This window comes from Oncorhynchus keta, chromosome 23 (assembly GCF_023373465.1).
Source record: "Oncorhynchus keta strain PuntledgeMale-10-30-2019 chromosome 23, Oket_V2, whole genome shotgun sequence".
Lineage (NCBI taxonomy): Eukaryota > Metazoa > Chordata > Actinopteri > Salmoniformes > Salmonidae > Oncorhynchus > Oncorhynchus keta.
In genome coordinates, this window is record NC_068443.1 from 11,538,474 (window position 1) to 11,557,200 (window position 18,727).

The 18,727-nt window shown below is 46.2% G+C and overlaps 1 protein-coding gene across 4 annotated transcripts in view; it reads right to left on the reverse strand.

Annotated features, from left to right (window-relative positions):
• Positions 1-114: 114 nt before the first annotated feature.
• LOC118372516 (protein FAM102B-like) overlaps positions 115-18,727 on the reverse strand; it is a 32,168-nt gene continuing 13,555 nt past the window's right edge. The window contains exons 6-11 of one of the 4 annotated variants that reach the window (XM_052476350.1): positions 12,454-12,560; positions 9,485-9,580; positions 9,069-9,279; positions 7,795-7,940; positions 3,333-3,396; positions 115-2,935 (exon numbers count right to left, since the gene is read on the reverse strand). In XM_052476350.1, coding sequence (XP_052332310.1) covers positions 2,893-2,935; positions 3,333-3,396; positions 7,795-7,940; positions 9,069-9,279; positions 9,485-9,580; positions 12,454-12,560 — 667 coding nt within the window. In that variant the 3' untranslated portion in view covers positions 115-2,892. Of the gene's footprint in view, positions 2,936-3,332; positions 3,397-7,794; positions 7,941-9,042; positions 9,280-9,484; positions 9,581-12,393; positions 12,561-18,727 lie in introns of those variants that run through there. The other 3 variants (XR_008077094.1, XR_008077095.1, XR_008077096.1) reach the window with 3 other exon arrangements.

Consider the following 18,727-nt stretch of genomic DNA (forward strand, 5'->3'; position numbering starts at 1 on the left):
AACTAGCAGCACAAGCATTTCGCTACACTCGCATTAACATCTAACCATGTGTATGTGACCATTAACATCTGCTAACCATGTGTATGTGACCAATAACATTTGATTTGAAGAGCATTCTTTCTCTAATTTATTCATACCAGTAAAAACCGACAAATGCAGAGTATTAACATACACAATCACAAGAACTAGTCTGAATGTGAAGTTGAATGATGTAACACTTACATCATGGATATAACAAACCCCACAAACAGTATTTCAACAAAGCACTGAACAAGACAAACATTTATAGAAATGTCATGTTTGGCCTTGCAGATAGTTGATGGTTGGCAGGACTCTTAACATCTTGGTTTGATCGCTGTACTTGACTGACTCCATCTTCTCTTTAGTGAAGCTGTACTTGCCCCACTTTCCAAACGTCAACCATGTTTACTGTCCCTAAATCAGTTTTTCCCTCCTACTTACTAGTAGTTGTTGCTAGGAGTGCCTGTTTTTGTATGAAAATAAGCTTTCTGAAAAGATTTAACGTTTTCTGACCAAGGAGACTTCTCTCCCAATACAGTTTTGTATATCAAAGCAACACAGTGTGAACTGAACTGTCCATTTTGGGATCATAGAGCATAGTACATTTACTGTATAACCATTTTTCCTGAGGATTTGAAACCTTAACCCTACTCTATAGCTACAGGGACATCTTCTTCACCTCCATCTGATGTTGACACTCCTCTTCCCTTTGCTTTCTCCTCCTTTCATTACTTCATCGTAAGGAGCCAAGAGGCAACCCCATCTGGCACTTATATAATTTCTCTGCTCATAGAATCTTAATAATGTTCTTGAGCTAATGATGTGCTTGCCTCTTGGGCCTCCATGTATAGCTAAACAGATATGCCAGTTCATCTTTGTTCATTTGACAGAATAGGGCACCTGTAGGTCGGTGACGTCAGGCAAGCTGTCTGTGTATAGTTCTTTAGTCAGTTTTAAGGTCCTTGTGGAAAATGAAACCAGCTCATTGCCACACTTTGTCAGTTAAAACACCTGTGTGTGTGAAATACTACATATTTTACACAGTGAACATATCAAGCAGCAACATACCAAACAATAAAACAGTAACTTACAAAATATCTCCCAGAGTAACCTAGAACCATTTGGAAGGACTAAAACAACATTTTAAAAAACAACAAGCCCTTTTTGTTGAAAGAGCTGAGCATTCTCCTACTTGTATAACAAGAAGTATTCATTGAACAGAAGTACTGCAGAATTGAAAGTCTAGCCTCTCTGGGTAGAGAACATTATACCACTCTGCACAGTTTAATTCCAACAGTACTCAATATATACATTGCATTCGGAAAGTATTCAGACCCCTTCCCTTTTCCCACATTTTGTTACGTTGCAGCCTTATTCTAAAATTGATTTTTTTTTTCATGATTTGGAAAGGCACACACCTGTCTATATAAGGTTCCACAGTTGACAGTGCACGTCAGAGCAAAAACCAAGCCATGAGGTCGGAGGAATTGTCCGTAGAGCTCGAAAACAGGATTGTGTCGAGGCACAGATCTGGGGAAAGGTACCAAAATATTTCTGCAGCATTGAAGGTCCCCAAGAACACAGTGGCCTCCTTCATTATTAAATGGAAGAAGACTGGAACCACCAAGACTCTTCCTAGAGCTGGCCACTTCGGGGGAGAAGGTTTGGGAGGTGAACAAGAACCCAAAGGTCACTCTGAAAGAGCTCCAGTTCCTCTGTGGAGATGGGAGAAACTTCCAGAAGGACAACCATCTCTACAGCACTCAACCAATCAGGCTTTTATGGTAGAGTGGCCAGATGGAAGCCACTCCTCAGTAAAAGGCACATGTCTACCCACTTGGAGTTTGCCTAAAGGACTCTCAGACCATGATAAACAAGGTTCTCCGGTCTGATGAAACCAAGATTGAAGTCTTTGGCCTGAATGGAAGAAACCTTGCACCATCCCTACGGTGACGCATGTTGGTGGCAGCATCATGCTGTGGGGATGTTTTTCAGCGGCAGGGACTAGTCAGGATCGAGGAAAAGATTAACGGAGAAAAGTACAAAGAGATCCTTGATGAAAACCTGCTCCAGAGCGCTCAGGACCTCAGACTGGGGCGAAGGTCCACCTTCCAAAAGGACAGCGACCCAAAGCACACAGCCAAAAAATGCAGGAGTGGCTTTAGGACAAGTATCTGAATATCCTTCAGTGGCCCAGCCAGAACCCACACTTTAACCCGATCGAACATCTCTGGAGAGAGCTGAAAATAGCTGTGCAGCGATGCTCCCCATCCATCCTGAAAGAGCTTGAGAGGATCTGCAGAGAAAAATGGGAGAAACTCCCCAAATACAGGAGCGCCAAGCTTGTAGCGTCATACCCAAGAAGACTCAGGGCTGTAATCGCTGCCAAATGTGCTTCAACACAGTACTGAGTAAAGGGTCTGAATACTTATGTAAATGTGATATTTCCACTTTTAATAAATGTCGAAAAATTGTTTTTGCTTTGTCATTATGGGGTATTGTGTGTAGATTCAATATATATATATATATATATATATATATATATATATATATATAAAATCCATTTTAGAATAAGACTGTAACAAAATGTGGAAAGAATCAAGGGGTCTCAATACTTTCTGACTGCACAGTGTGTGTATATATATCAATATATCCTCTTTCTTCTGAAAGTTATTGAACAAGTTGTAATCATGAACTTCAGGTCACCTCCTGGCTTCAACACTAGGGGAGCAGGCTTACACAGGTTCCACACCTCAGACCTGGACTCCCATTGGAACAAAATGTTTGTCCTGCATAGAGCTGAGAACTATTTCCCTCTGTCAGACTCTGTGGTGTTCTGGCACCTTATGAGACACATCCACTCCCAGGGGGCTAGCGTCTGATCACCACCTGCTCGTAGGGCCCCGCGCCAACCCTGAAAGAGAACGTCACACACGTTATTATCCAACCAGCAACAACTCACACCAAACAAGTGAAAGGGTGTTACTGAAAAACACTTCACAACAAACAATCACATTCTATTAATCATATATTCTATCGATTGGCCCTTGTGCATTAAAGGGACAGTGCAAGATTTTGACAATTAAGTATTTTATCTACTTAATGGATACATGTTTTTTGTCTGCGTCCAGTATGAAGGAAGTTAGAGGTAGATAGTTAATTGGCAAAATTGTGCCCTATCCCTTTAAATGTTATCTGTGATTCAGTGACAGTGATTGTTGCTAGGAGTGCCTGCTGTTGTGTGTCCGTTTGTAGTCATTCTATCTCTATGGTGTCACCCACTTTCTGATGCATTAGGTAATGTCACCCACCTGGTGTGTTGGCTTCCCAGCGCTGTGCTTCCACCAGGACCAACAAACAGCCTGAGCCCCTCCTCTGTAACGCACAAACAAGATACTGTCAATCAACGCAAGGTCGCCACGCTGCCAAAATGGCCTGAGGTTATTTGCTTAGCCATCTAAAAATAAGTGGTTATTGACAAGCATTCTTTAGTTTGAGAGAGAAAGGGAGTAGATGGGGCTTTACCGTGAGAGAGACAGGGAGTGGAGGGGCTTTACCGTGAGAGAGACAGGGAGTGGAGGGGCTTTACCGTGAGAGAGACAGGGAGTGGAGAGGCTTTACTGCGAGAGAGACAGGGAGTGGAGGGGCTTTACCGTGAGAGAGACAGGGAGTGGAGAGGCTTTACTGCGAGAGAGACAGGGAGTGGAGGGGCTTTACCGTGAGAGAGACAGGGAGTGGAGGGGCTTTACCGTGAGAGAGACAGGGAGTGGAGAGGCTTTACTGCGAGAGAGACAGGGAGTGGAGGGGCTTTACAATAGAGAGACAGGGAGTGGAGAGGCTTTACTGTGAGAGAGACAGGGAGTGGAGGGGCTTTACTGTGAGAGAGACAGGGAGTGGAGGGGCTTTACTGTGAGAGAGACAGGGAGTGGAGGGGCTTTACTGTGAGAGAGACAGGGAGTGGAGGGGCTTTACTGTGAGAGAGACAGGGAGTGGAGGGGCTTTACTGTGAGAGAGACAGGGAGTGGAGGGGCTTTACTGTGAGAGAGACAGGGAGTGGAGGGGCTTTACTGTGAGAGAGACAGGCATGGCAACTGCTCGGCCTCCGAACACAAGGCACTACAGATGGTAGTGCGAACGGCCCAGTACATCCCTGGGGCCAAGCTTCCTGCCATCCAGGACCTCTATATCAGGCGGTGTCAGAGGAAGGCCCAAACAATTGTCAGACTTCAGCCACCCTAGTCATAGACTGTTCTCTCTGCTACCGCACGGCAAGCGGTACCAGAGCGCCAAGTCTAGGTCCAAGAGGCTTCTAAACAGCTTCTACCCCCAAGCCATAAGACTCCTGAACATCTAATCAAATGGCTACCCATACTATTTGCATTGCCCTCCCCTCCCCCTCTTTTACACTGCTGCTACTCTCTGTTGTTGTCATCTATGTAAAGTCACTTTAATAACTCTACCTACATGTATATATTACCTCAACTAACCGGTGCCCCCGCACATCAACTCTGTACCGGTACACCCCTTTATAGAGTCTCGCTACTGTTACTTTACTGCTGCTCTATAATTACTTGTTGCTTTTATTTCTTATTCTTATCCATATTTTTTAAAACTGGATTGTTGATTAGGGGCTCGTAAGTAAGCATTTCACTGTAAGGTGGAGAGACGGTTAAATACCTGTTGTATTCGGCGCATGTGACTAATAACATTTTATTTGATTTACCGTGAGAGAGACAGGGAGTGGAGGGGCTTTACTGTGAGAGACATGGAGTGGAGGGGCTTTACCGTGAGAGACAGGGAGTGGAGAGGCTTTACTGTGAGAGAGACGGGGAGTGGAGAGGCTTTACTGTGAGAGAGACAGGGAGTGGAGGGGCTTTACCGTGAGAGACAGGGAGTGGAGGGGATTTACCGTGAGAGAGACAGGGAGTGGAGAGGCTTTACCGTGAGAGACAGGGAGTGGAGGGGATTTACCGTGAGAGAGACAGGGAGTGGAGAGGCTTTACTGTGAGAGAGACAGGGAGTGGAGGGGCTTTACCGTGAGAGACAGGGAGTGGAGGGGATTTACCGTGAGAGAGACAGGGAGTGGAGGGGCTTTACCGTGAGAGAGACAGGGAGTGGAGGGGATTTACCGTGAGAGAGACAGGGAGTGGAGGGGCTTTACCGTGAGAGAGACAGGGAGTGGAGGGGTTTTACTGTGAGAGAGACGGGGAGTGGAGGGGCTTTACCGTGAGAGAGACAGGGAGTGGAGAGGCTTTACTGTGAGAGAGACAGGGAGTGGAGGGGCTTTACAATAGAGAGACAGGGAGTGGAGAGGCTTTACTGTGAGAGAGACAGGGAGTGGAGGGGCTTTACTGTGAGAGAGACAGGGAGTGGAGGGGCTTTACAATAGAGAGATAGGGAGTGGAGAGGCTTTACTGTGAGAGAGACAGGGAGTGGAGGGGCTTTACTGTGAGAGACATGGAGTGGAGAGGCTTTACTGTGAGAGAGACAGGGAGTAGAGGGGCTTTACAATAGAGAGACAGGGAGTGGAGAGGCTTTACTGTGAGAGAGACAGGGAGTGGAGAGGCTTTACAATAGAGAGACAGGGAGTGGAGAGGCTTTACTGTGAGAGAGACAGGGAGTGGAGGGGATTTACCGTGAGAGAGACAGGGAGTGGAGGGGATTTACCGTGAGAGAGACAGGGAGTGGAGGGGATTTACCGTGAGAGAGACAGGGAGTTAAGGGGCTTTGAAAAAACGAGTCAACTGAAATAGCTAATCAAAAAGTCCATTAGGTACCTTTAGAGTCCATTAGAGTCCTTCCAGACTCATATTAAACATCTCCAATCCAAAATCAAATCTAGAATCAGCTTTCTATTTCGCAACAAAGCCTCCTTCACTCACGCCGCCAAACTTACCCTAGTAAAACTGACTATCCTTCCGATCCTCGACTTCGGCGATGTCATCGACAAAATAGCTTCCAACACTCTACTGAGCAAACTGGATGCAGTCTATCACAGTGCCATCTGTTTTGTTACCAAATCACCTTATAGCACCCACCACTGCGATCTGTATGCTCTAGTTGGCTGGCCCTTTTATTTCCCTCACCAACTTTAAACATCAACTATCTGAGCAGCTAACTGATCACTGCAGCTGTACATAGTCATCTGTAAATAGCCCACCCAATCTACCTACCTCATCCCCATACTGTTTTTATTTACTTTTCTGCTCTTTTGCACACCAGTATCTCTACCTGCATATCATCATCTGCTCATTTATCACTCCAGTGTTAATCTGCTAAATTGTAATAATTCGCTCCTATGGCCTATTTATTGCCTACCTCCTCATGCCTTTTGCACACAATGTATATACACTTTCTTTTCTCTAATGTGTCATTGAACTGTTTGTGTTATTGGCTTGTTTATTGTTTATTCCATGTGTAACTCTGTGTTGTTGTTTGTGTCACACTGCTTTGCTTTATCTTGGCCAGGTCGCAGTTGCAAATGAGAACTTGTTCTCAACTAGCCTACCTGGTTAAATAAAGGTGATCTGGCCTACCTGGTTAAATAAAGGTGATCTGGCCTACCTGGTTAAATAAAGGTGATCTGGCCTACCTGGTTAAATAAAGGTGATCTGGCCTACCTGGTTAAATAAAGGTGAAATAAAAATACATTTTTAAAAAGCAGAAGAAAGTAACCATTACTTGTGATGTGTACAGGACAGTAGAGTCTGTCTGATGTGACTGGTATATGCAGAGCTCTGCCAGGAGTCATCTCTCACATACTAAACTCTCTCTCCACTATGGCCTATATTCCTGCTAGTATCCATGGAAACAGTTTCCTCTACAATAGACTCCACTAAATATTGGCTGCAGTCTCTGAAGAAAGAGTGTCTGAGCTGGGTAAAGTTTAGTCTAAGTGTCTGAGCTGGGTAAAGTCTAGCCCTCTGAGCTAATCTAAGTGTCTGAGCTGGGTAAAGTCTAGTCTAAGTGTCTGAGCTGAGTAAAGTCTAGTCTAAGTGTCTGAGCTGGGTAAAGTCTAGCCCTCCGAGCTAGTCTAAGTGTCTGAGCTGGGTAAAGTCTAGCCCTCTGAGCTAGTCTAAGTGTCTGAGCTGGGTAAAGCCTAGCCCTCTGAGCTAGTCTAAGTGTCTGAGCTGGGTAAAGTCTAGTCTAAGTGTCTGAGCTGGGTAAAGTCTAGTCTAAGTGTCTGAGCTGGGTAAAGTCTAGCCCTCTGAGCTAGTCTAAGTGTCTGAGCTGGGTAAAGCCTAGCCCTCTGAGCTAGTCTAAGTGTCTGAGCTGGGTAAAGTCTAAGTGTCTGAGCTGGGTAAAGTCTAGTCTAAGTGTCTGAGCTGAGTAAAGTCTAGCCCTCTGAGCTAGTCTAAGTGTCTGAGCTGGGTAAAGTCTAGCCCTCTGAGCTAGTCTAAGTGTCTGAGCTGGGTAAAGTCTAGCCCTCTGAGCTAATCTAAGTGTCTGAGCTGGGTAAAGTCTAGCCCTCTGAGCTAGTCTAAGTGTCTGAGCTGGGTAAAGTCTAGCCCTCTGAGCTAGTCTAAGTGTCTGAGCTGGGTAAAGTCTAGCCCTCTGAGCTAGTCTAAGTGTCTGAGCTGGGTAAAGTCTAGCCCTCTGAGCTAATCTAAGTGTCTGAGCTGGGTAAAGTCTAGTCTAAGTGTCTGAGCTGGGTAAAGTCTAGCCCTCTGAGCTAATCTAAGTGTCTGAGCTGGGTAAAGTCTAGTCTAAGTGTCTGAGCTGGGTAATGTCTAGCCCTGAACATTGAGCTAACATCTAGCATGGTGAGCGTACCCTCAGCGCTGGAGTCCAGCAGGCCCTGGCTGAAGTCCTGGCTCTGGAGGATCTTCTCCACGATGTCGTCAGCGTCGACCCGTGTGGCGTCTACCCTCTTCAGCTGACACTCCACCGAGCTCTGCTTCACTGGATGCCTGAGACACACGCACACAACGTATGTACACACACCATGTATATACACACACACCATGTATATACACACACACACACCATGTATATACACACACACACCATGTACTGTATATACACACACACACCATGTATATACACACACACACCATGTACTGTATATACACACACACACCATGTATATACACACACACACCATGTACTGTATATACACACACACACCATGTATATACACACACACAAACACACAACGTATGTACACACACCATGTATATACACACACACACAACGTATGTACACACACCATGTATATACACACACATGCACACACACAAGTGAGAAAGAAAGAAGGGTGGATGAGATGGAACATTGCCAGCAGCACCATAACAGACTACTGTCCTCGTCTGATGATTACATTGTGATACTCCGTTGAAAGGTCAGAGGTGAGTGAGTGTGTAGATATTACCTGCTGAGTCTCTCTGAGGAGGCAGAGCTCTGTGGAGGGGTGGGGGAGGGGTGTTCAGGTTGAAAGGTCAGAGGTGAGTAAGTGTGTAGATATTACCTGCTGAGTCTCTCTGAGGAGGCAGAGCTCTGTGGGGGGGTGTTCAGGTTGAAAGGTCAGAGGTGAGTAAGTGTGTAGATATTACCTGCTGAGTCTCTCTGAGGAGGCAGAGCTCTGTGTGGGGGTGGGGGAGGGGGGGGGGGGTTCAGGTTGAAAGGTCAGAGGTGAGTGAGTGTGTAGATATTACCTGCTGAGTCTCTCTGAGGAGGCAGAGCTCTGTGTGGGGGTGTTCAGGTTGAAAGGTCAGAGGTGAGTGAGTGTGTAGATATTACCTGCTGAGTCTCTCTGAGGAGGCAGAGCTCTGTGTGGGGGTGTTCAGGTTGAAAGGTCAGAGGTGAGTGAGTGTGTAGATATTATCTGCTGAGTCTCTCTGAGGAGGCAGAGCTCTGTGGGGGGGTGGGGGAGGGGTGTTCAGGTTGAAAGGTCAGAGGTGAGTAAGTGTGTAGATATTACCTGCTGAGTCTCTCTGAGGAGGCAGAGCTCTGTGTGGGGGTGGGGGAGGTGGGGGGTGTTCAGGTTGAAAGGTCAGAGGTGAGTAAGTGTGTAGATATTACCTGCTGAGTCTCTCTGAGGAGGCAGAGCTCTTTGCGGGGGTGGGGGGTGTTCAGGCACGGGGGAGCAGGAACAGGTGACAGAGACAGGAGGTGTAGAGCGGGTCTCCCTCTCAGCCCCCCGGTCCACGCTGGGTTCAGGAATACTGCCGATGCCTGTGGAGGCGGAGCCTGCTGAGGGGTTCCTCTTGTGTGTGAGCTCTGATAGGCTGGAGGAACGTGAGTGACCTGAGCTATAGCCTATGGGGAACGAGTAGGCAATGTTACACTCCACATGACAGTGGCGGACACTTAATGGAGACAGATTTCACAACCACAAAGATAACTCTGAGGGCAAGCTATGGCTTTTCAGACATTCATACATACTATTCATAATCTTATTTAATTCATAATAGGTCGAACCCTTTTGTAAATAATATCTGGTTCAGACGTGGTGTTTAGATACCTGACACTTTGGACTGTTGGCTGGCATAGCTGGATGTTCTAGAGTGGCCAGATGCTCTCGGCTCATCAGGAACAGACATACACTTCCCTGGGGGCTCTGAGCAGGAGGGGATAGCAGCACAACATTGACACAACATCAGCACAACATTAGCACGAATGATTAATGAATAACAGGGTTCAATCCTGCCATACTGCTGTAAATCAATTCAAAAGTGTCCAGAGCTGGCGGGATGTGCGTGTTTGGGTGAGTGTTCCTGGTACGCAGAGGCAGGCTGTGTGTTTGGGGAGACAGGGTGTGTGTGTATGGGGAGACAGGGTGTGTGTGTATGGGGAGACAGGGTGTGTGTGTACGGGGAGACAGGGTGTGTGTGTATTGGGAGACAGGGTGTGTGTGTATGGGGAGACAGGGTGTGTGTTTGGGGAGACAGGGTGTGTGTGTATGGGGAGACAGGGTGTGTGTGTACGGGGAGACAGGGTGTGTGTGTATTGGGAGACAGGGTGTGTGTGTACGGGGAGACAGGGTGTGTGTGTATTGGGAGACAGGGTGTGTGTGTACGGGGAGACAGGGTGTGTGTGTATTGGGAGACAGGGTGTGTGTACGAGGAGACAGGGTGTGGTGTGTGTGTGTGTGTGTGTTTTCCTGGTACCCAGAGGCGGGGTGTGTGTGTGTGTGTGTGTGTGTGTGTGTGTGTGTGTGTGTGTGTGTGTGTGTGTGTGTGTGTGTGTGTGTGTGTGTGTGTGTGTGTGTGTGTGTGTGTGTGTGTGTGTGTGTGTACCTGGTATGGGGAGGCAGGGTGTGTGTGTTTTCCTGGTATGGGGAGGCAGGGTGTGTGTGTGTACCTGGTATGGGGAGGCAGGGTGTGTGTGTCTGTGTGTGTGTACCTGGTATGGGGAGGCAGGGTGGTGTGTGTGTGTGTGTGTGTGTGTGTGTGTGTGTGTGTGTGTGTGTGTGTGTGTGTGTGTGTGTGTGTGTGTACCTGGTATGGGGAGGCAGGTGTGTGTGTGTACCTGGTATGGAGAGGCAGGGTGTGTGTGTGTACCTGGTAAGGGGGGGTGTGGTGTGTGTGTGTGTGTGTGTGTGTGTGTGTGTGTGTGTGTGTGTGTGTGTGTGTGTACCTGGTATGAGGCAGGTGTTTGTGTGTGTTTGTTCCTGGCATGGGGAGGCAGGGGGTGTGTGTGTGTGTGTGTGTGTGTGAGGCAGGGTGTGTGTGTGTGTGTGTGTGTGTGTGTGTGTGTGTGTGTGTGTGTGTGTGTGTGTGTGTGTGTGTGTGTGTTTGTGTGTGTGTACCTGGTATGGGGAGGCAGGGTGTTTGTGTGTGTTTGTTCCTGGCATGGGGAGGCAGGGTGTGTGTGTGCACCTGGTATGGGGAGGTAGGGGTGTGTGTGTGTGTGTGTGTGTGTGTGTGTGTGTGTGTGTGTGTGTGTGTGTGTGTGTGTGTGTGTGTGTGTGTACCTGGTATGGGGAGGCAGGGTGTGGCTGTGTACCTGGTATGGGGAGGCAGGGTGTGTGTGTGTGTGTGTGTGTGTGTGTGTGTGTGTGTGTGTGTGTGTGTGTGTGTGTGTGTGTGTGTGTGTGTGTGTGTGTGTGTGTGTGTGTGTGTGTACCTGGTATGGGGAGGCAGGGTGTGTGTGTACCTGGTATGGGGAGGCAGGGTGTGTGTGTGTACCTGGTATGGGGAGGCAGGGTGTGGCTGTGTACCTGGTATGGGGAGGCAGGGTGTGGCTGTGTACCTGGTATGGGGAGGCAGGGTGTGTGTGTACCTGGTACCTGTGTGTGGGGAGGCAGGGTGTGTGTGTACCTGGTATGGGGAGGTGTGTGTGGGGTGTGTGTGTGTGTGTGTGTGTGTGTGTGTGTGTGTGTGTGTGTGTGTGTGTGTGTGTGTGTGTGTGTGTGTGTGTGTGTGTACCTGGTATGGGGAGGCAGGGTGTGTGTGTACCTGGTATGGGGAGGCAGGGTGTGTGTGTGTACCTGGTATGGGGAGGCAGGGTGTGTGTGTACCTGGTATGGGGAGGTGTGTCGTGTGTGTGTGTGTGTGTGTGTGTGTGTGTGTGTGTTGTGTGTGTGTGTGTGTGTGTGTGTGTGTGTGTGTGTGTGGTATGGTGAGGCACGTGTACCTGGTATGGGGAGGCAGGGTGTGGCTGTGTACCTGGTATGGGGAGGCAGGGTGTGGCTGTGTACCTGGTATGGGGAGGCAGGGTGTGGCTGTGTACCTGGTATGGGGAGGCAGGGTGTGGCTGTGTACCTGGTATGGGGAGGCAGGGTGTGGCTGTGTACCTGGTATGGGGAGGCAGGGTGTGGCTGTGTGTGTGTACCTGGTATGGGGAGGCACCTGGTATGGGGAGGCAGGGTGTGGCTGTGTACCTGGTATGGGGAGGCAGGGTGTGGCTGTGTACCTGGTATGGGGAGGCAGGTGTGGCTGTGTACCTGGTATGGGGAGGCAGGGTGTGTGTGTACCTGGTATGGGGAGGCAGGGTGTGGCTGTGTACCTGGTATGGGGAGGCAGGGTGTGTGTGTACCTGGTATGGGGAGGCAGGGTGTGTGTGTACCTGGTATGGGGAGGCAGGGTGTGTGTGTACCTGGTATGGGGAGGCAGGGTGTGTGTGTACCTGGTATGGGGAGGCAGGGTGTGGCTGTGTACCTGGTATGGGGAGGCAGGGTGTGTGTGTACCTGGTATGGGGAGGCAGGGGTGTGTGTGTACCTGGTATGGGGAGGCAGGGTGTGTGTGTACCTGGTATGGGGAGGCAGGGTGTGTGTGTACCTGGTATGGGGAGGCAGGGTGTGTGTGTACCTGGTATGGGGAGGCAGGGTGTGTGTGTACCTGGTATGGGGAGGCAGGGTGTGTGTGTACCTGGTATGGGGAGGCAGGGTGTGTGTGTACCTGGTATGGGGAGGCAGGGTGTGTGTGTACCTGGTATGGGGAGGCAGGGTGTGTGTGTACCTGGTATGGGGAGGCAGGGTGTGTGTGTACCTGGTATGGGGAGGCAGGGTGTGTGGGTGTCCCCTCCCTTCCTGTCTTCGTAGAGACACCCTGCCTCTGCCTGCTGGATGCCCAGTTTCATGGCTGTGGACGGTGGCCTAAAGGGGACACAGGGACATTGACATTCACCCTAAACCATTTTACAACCCAAACCCAACACCCCACACACCTGTTCCAAACCTACTTGCTATCATGTACAGTTGTTGGTTGGTTTGAGGATGTCCATCTGTTTGTTCATACGGTCATTTGAAAGTGACTGGCTAAATGGTATAAACACATCTTATACAACCATCCTGCCTACAACCTTTATGACATAACATGACCCTTCCCTTCCTAAAAACAACCTTAGAACTGACTGCACAGATCTACAGTAGAGGACATTAATCACAGTAGAGAACATTAATCACAGTAGAGAACATTAATCACAGTAGAGGACATTAATCACAGTAGAGGACATTAATCACAGTAGAGGATATCAATCGTAGTAGAGGACATCAATCGCAGTAGAGGACATTAATCACAGTAGAGGACATTAATCACAGTAGAGGACATTAATCACAGTAGAGGACATTAATCACAGTAGAGGACATTAATCACAGTAGAGGACATTAATCACAGTAGAGGACATTAATCGTAGTAGAGGACATTAATCACAGTAGAGGACATTAATCACAGTAGAGGACATTAATCGTAGTAGAGGACATTAATCACAGTAGAGGACATTAATCACAGTAGAGGACATTAATCACAGTAGAGGACATTAATCGTAGTAGAGGACATTAATAACAGTAGAGGACATTAATCACAGTAGAGGACATTAATCACAGTAGAGGACATTAATCACAGTAGAGGATATCAATCGTAGTAGAGGACATCAATCGCAGTAGAGGACATTAATCACAGTAGAGGACATTAATCGTAGTAGAGGACATTAATAACAGTAGAGGACATTAATCACAGTAGAGGACATTAATCACAGTAGAGGACATTAATCACAGTAGAGGATATCAATCGTAGTAGAGGACATCAATCGCAGTAGAGGACATTAATCACAGTAGAGGACATTAATCACAGTAGAGGACATTAATCGCAGTAGAGGACATTAATAACAGTAGAGGACATTAATCACAGTAGAGAACATTAATCACAGTAGAGGATATTAATCACAGTAGAGAACATTAATCACAGTAGAGGACATTAATCACAGTAGAGAACATTAATCACAGTAGATGACATTAATAACAGTAGAGGACATTAATCACAGTAGAGGACATTAATCACAGTAGAGGACATTAATCACAGTAGAGAACATTAATCACAGTAGAGGACATTAATCACAGTAGAGGACATTAATCACAGTAGAGAACATTAATCACAGTAGAGGACATTAATCACAGTAGAGAACATTAATCACAGTAGAGGACATTAATCACAGTAGAGGACATTAATCACAGTAGAGGACATTAATCACAGTAGAGGACATTAATCACAGTAGAGGACATTAATCACAGTAGAGGACATTAATCACAGTAGAGGACATTAATCACAGTAGAGAACATTAATCACAGTAGAGGACATTAATCACAGTAGAGGACATTAATCACAGTAGAGAACATTAATCACAGTAGAGGACATTAATCACAGTAGAGGACATTAATCACAGTAGAGGACATTAATCACAGTAGAGGACATTAATCACAGTAGAGGACATTAATCGCAGTAGAGGACATTAATCGTAGTAGAGGACATTAATAACAGTAGAGGACATTAATAACAGTAGAGGACATTAATCACAGTAGAGGACATTAATAACAGTAGAGGACATTAATCACAGTAGAGGACATTAATCACAGTAGAGGACATTAATCACAGTAGAGGACATTAATCACAGTAGAGGACATTAATCACAGTAGAGGACATTAATCACAGTAGAGGACATTAATCACAGTAGAGGACATTAATCACAGTAGAGGACATTAATCACAGTAGAGGACATTAATAACAGTAGAGGACATTAATCACAGTAGAGGACATTAATCACAGTAGAGGACATTAATCACAGTAGAGGACATTAATAACAGTAGAGGACATTAATCACAGTAGAGGACATTAATCACAGTAGAGGACATTAATCACAGTAGAGGACATTAATCACAGTAGAGGACATTAATCACAGTAGAGGACATTAATCACAGTAGAGGACATTAATCACAGTAGAGAACATTAATCACAGTAGAGGACATTAATCACAGTAGAGGACATTAATCACAGTAGAGGACATTAATCACAGTAGAGGACATTAATCACAGTAGAGGACATTAATCACAGTAGAGGACATTAATAATACCCTATCAGAAGTTCTGATCTGTAATAAGATCCTAAAAGGTTTTCATAAGCTATATTTCCGGTTAGCTGCTCTTCTGCTCTTTAATAACCCCGCTTTTACAACACAGGAACCACCACGTCTCTCACTTCTTTTACAACACAGGAACCACCACGTCTCTCACTTCTTTTACAACACAGGAAACCACCACGTCTCTCACTTCTTTTACAACACAGGAAACCACCACGTCTCTCACTTCTTTTACAACACAGGAAACCACCACGTCTCTCACTTCTTTTACAACACAGGAAACCACCACGTCTCTCACTTCTTTTACAACACAGGAAACCACCACGTCTCTCAATTCTTTTATTTTTCTGGTGAACGAGGCTAATTCATGAGGGGAGAGGGGGTGGACTAAAATGATGTAGAAGAGGCAAAGTGAGATATAGAGGGATAGAAAATGTGAAAGTGAGGAAGAAGTAGAAACAGAGAGAGATGGGTGGAGAGAAAGTTAAACAGAAATACAGAGAGGGGGGAGAGAAAGTTAAACAGAGATACAGAGAGGGGGGAGAGAAAGTTAAACAGAGATATACAGAGAGGGGGGGAGAGAAAGTTAAACAGAGATATACAGAGAGGGGGGAGAGAAAGTTAAACAGAGAGATACAGAGAGGGGGGGAGAGAAAGTTAAACAGAGAGATACAGAGAGGGGGGAGAGGAAGTTAAACAGAGAGATACAGAGAGGGGGGAGAAAGTTAAACAGAGAGATACAGAGAGGGGGGAGAGGAAGTTAAACAGAGATACAGAGAGGGGGGAGAGAAAGTTAAACAGAGATACAGAGAGGGGGAGAGAAAGTTAAACAGAGATACAGAGAGGGGGGAGAGAAAGTTAAACAGAGATACAGAGAGGGGGGGAGAGAAAGTTAAACAGAGATACAGAGAGGGGAGAGAGAAAGTTAAACAGAGATACAGAGAGGGGGAGAGAAAGTTAAACAGAGATACAGAGAGGGGAGAAAGCGAGAGTGACATTATGTGATGAATGTGAGGAGGTGTGGGTGTGATGTCAGTAGTTTTGGAGTGGTTTCTTCTCTTACGATAAAGCCTTGGCTTTCTTTCCACAGAGCTCTGAAATATGTCCAACGCACACACTCTGTGTGAGTTATATTCTGTAGGACAGTTCAGTAAGACACACACACACAATACACACACACACACAATACACACACACACACACACAGAGGAGACCTCAGAGACACTCCGGCACTTTACGAATGCATTAAGGTGTTGTGCTGGAATCTCTCCAGTTCACTATCAGAGGCCTCAGCCAAGGCAACCCTCCCACACTAACCATCTCTCCAGTTCACTGCATTATCAGAGGCCTCAGCCAAGTCAACCCTCCCACACTAACCATCTCTCCAGTTCACTGCATTATCAGAGGCCTCAGCCAAGTCAACCCTCCCACACTAACCATCTCTCCAGTTCACTGCATTATCAGAGGCCTCAGACAAGGCAACCCTCCCACACTAACCATCTCTCCAGTTCACTGCATTATCAGAGGCCTCAGCCAAGGCAACCCTCCCACACTAACCATCTCTCCAGTTCACTGCATTATCAGAGGCCTCAGCCAAGTCAACCCTCCCACACTAACCATCTCTCCAGTTCACTGCATTATCAGAGGCCTCAGACAAGGCAACCCTCCCACACTAACCATCTCTCCAGTTCACTGCATTATCAGAGGCCTCAGCCAAGGCAACCCTCCCACACTAACCATCTCTCCAGTTCACTGCATTATCAGAGGCCTCAGCCAAGGCAACCCTCCCACACTAACCATCTCTCCAGTTCACTGCATTATCAGAGGCCTCAGCCAAGGCAACCCTCCCACACTAACCAACTCAACATGCAATGTGTATGTGGGGACTGATTCGGAATCCTTCCTGGCATCTAGATCCCAGCAGTATATTAGAATCCATCCCCCCCCTTCCACCTACATAGTCAAATGATACCAGGCTCAATACTAGTGAGTACAATATCGTGAGTCTGTCTGTTTGTTCTCTGGCTTGTCTTCCTCTGTGACTCAGTTACCACACTCAGACACAAAGGGTTTTTATTGTCCGCTCTAAACAGACTATAAACGCTCTATAACAGCTCTCCAAAGGCTCTATAACAGTTCTATAATGGCTCTATAACAGCTCTCCAAAGGCTCTATAACAGTTCTATAATGGCTCTATAACAGCTCTCCAAAGGCTCTATAACAGTTCTATAATGGCTCTATAACAGCTCTCCAAAGGCTCTATAACAGTTCTATAATGGCTCTATAACAGCTCTCTAAAGGCTCTATAACAGCTCTCCAAAGGCTCTATAACAGTTCTATAATGGCTCTATAACAGCTCTCCAAAGGCTCTATAACAGTTCTATAATGGCTCTATAACAGCTCTCCAAAGGCTCTATAACAGTTCTATAATGGCTCTATAACAGCTCTCTAAAGGCTCTATAACAGTTCTATAATGGCTCTATAACAGCTCTCTAAAGGCTCTATAACAGCTCTCTAAAGGCTCTAACAGTTCTATAATGGCTCTATAACAGCTCTCTAAAGGCTATATAACAGTTCTATAATGGCTCTATAACAGCTCTCTAAAGGCTCTATAACAGTTCTATAATGGCTCTATAACAGCTCTCCAAAGGCTCTTTAACAGTTCTATAATGGCTCTATAACAGCTCTCTAAAGGCTCTATAACAGTTCTATAATGGCTCTATAACAGCTCTATAAAGGCTCTATAACAGTTCTATATTGGCTCTATAACAGCTCTCTAAAGGCTCTATAACAGTTCTATAATGGCTCTTTAACAGCTCTCTAAAGGCTCTATAACAGTTATATAATGGCTCTATAACAGCTCTCTAAAGGCTCTATAACAGTTCTATAATGGCTCTTTAACAGCTCTCTAAAGGCTCTATAACAGTTCTATAATGGCTCTATAGAGGCTCTATAACAGCTCTCTAACGGCTCTATAACAGTTCTATAATGGCTCTTTAACAGCTCTCTAAAGGCTCTATAACAGTTCTATAATGGCTCTATAGAGGCTCTATAACAGCTCTCTAACGGCTCTATAACAGTTCCATAATGGCTCTTTAACAGCTCTCTAAAGGCTCTATAACAGTTCTATGAAGGCTCTATAGAGGCTCTATAGCAGCTCTATAGAGGCTATATAAAGGCTACAGTATATTGCATCCACTGTGCAATTCAGCCAGTTGATAGATAGTGTGTCGAGGTGTGGTGTAATAGCAAGTGTGTGATTCAGACAGAGTGTGTGTGTGTGTGTGTGTGTGTGTGTGTGTGTGTGTGTGTGTATTCACAGTAAAGGTATAGCCATCCAAACACACATCTTCTCAGCACTGGCAGGAGTGTGTGGGAACGTCATGGTCTTTTTGACTACTGTTCCTGGGTCTGCTGTGGCGTTTAGCTCAGAATGTTTTCATTCAGGTCTGAGCTGGTCTCAAATCAGTTGTTTCTATCAACAGAGACCAGACACATTCTGTTGGGAAGTTCTCCTAAGACCATCTAAACAATAGAACTGTCTCTATTCATGTTCAATGGCAGAAGTCGGTTAGATTGTGTCCACAACTTTCTTTGTCTTCAAATAATTGATGTAGTGCTGAGGAAACTATGCCCACACAAGATACCCAAAATAACCATAACATTTTATATAATATATACCATGATTGTATGACCATTTGTTGATCTACATGGACTTTCAAATAGAGAGAAACATTTAGCCATTTAGCTTTTATCCAAAGTGACTTACGGGGACGGAAGTTAGTCTCCTTTGTTTCTGTGACTCAAGAGTTTCTTGCGTGTACTCAGAGACAGGATGCTCAATGTGCAGTTGGTTTCCTCTATGTGTCTGTGGTCAGGCTGTCTGCCAATCACATCAATGTTTCCTACTTA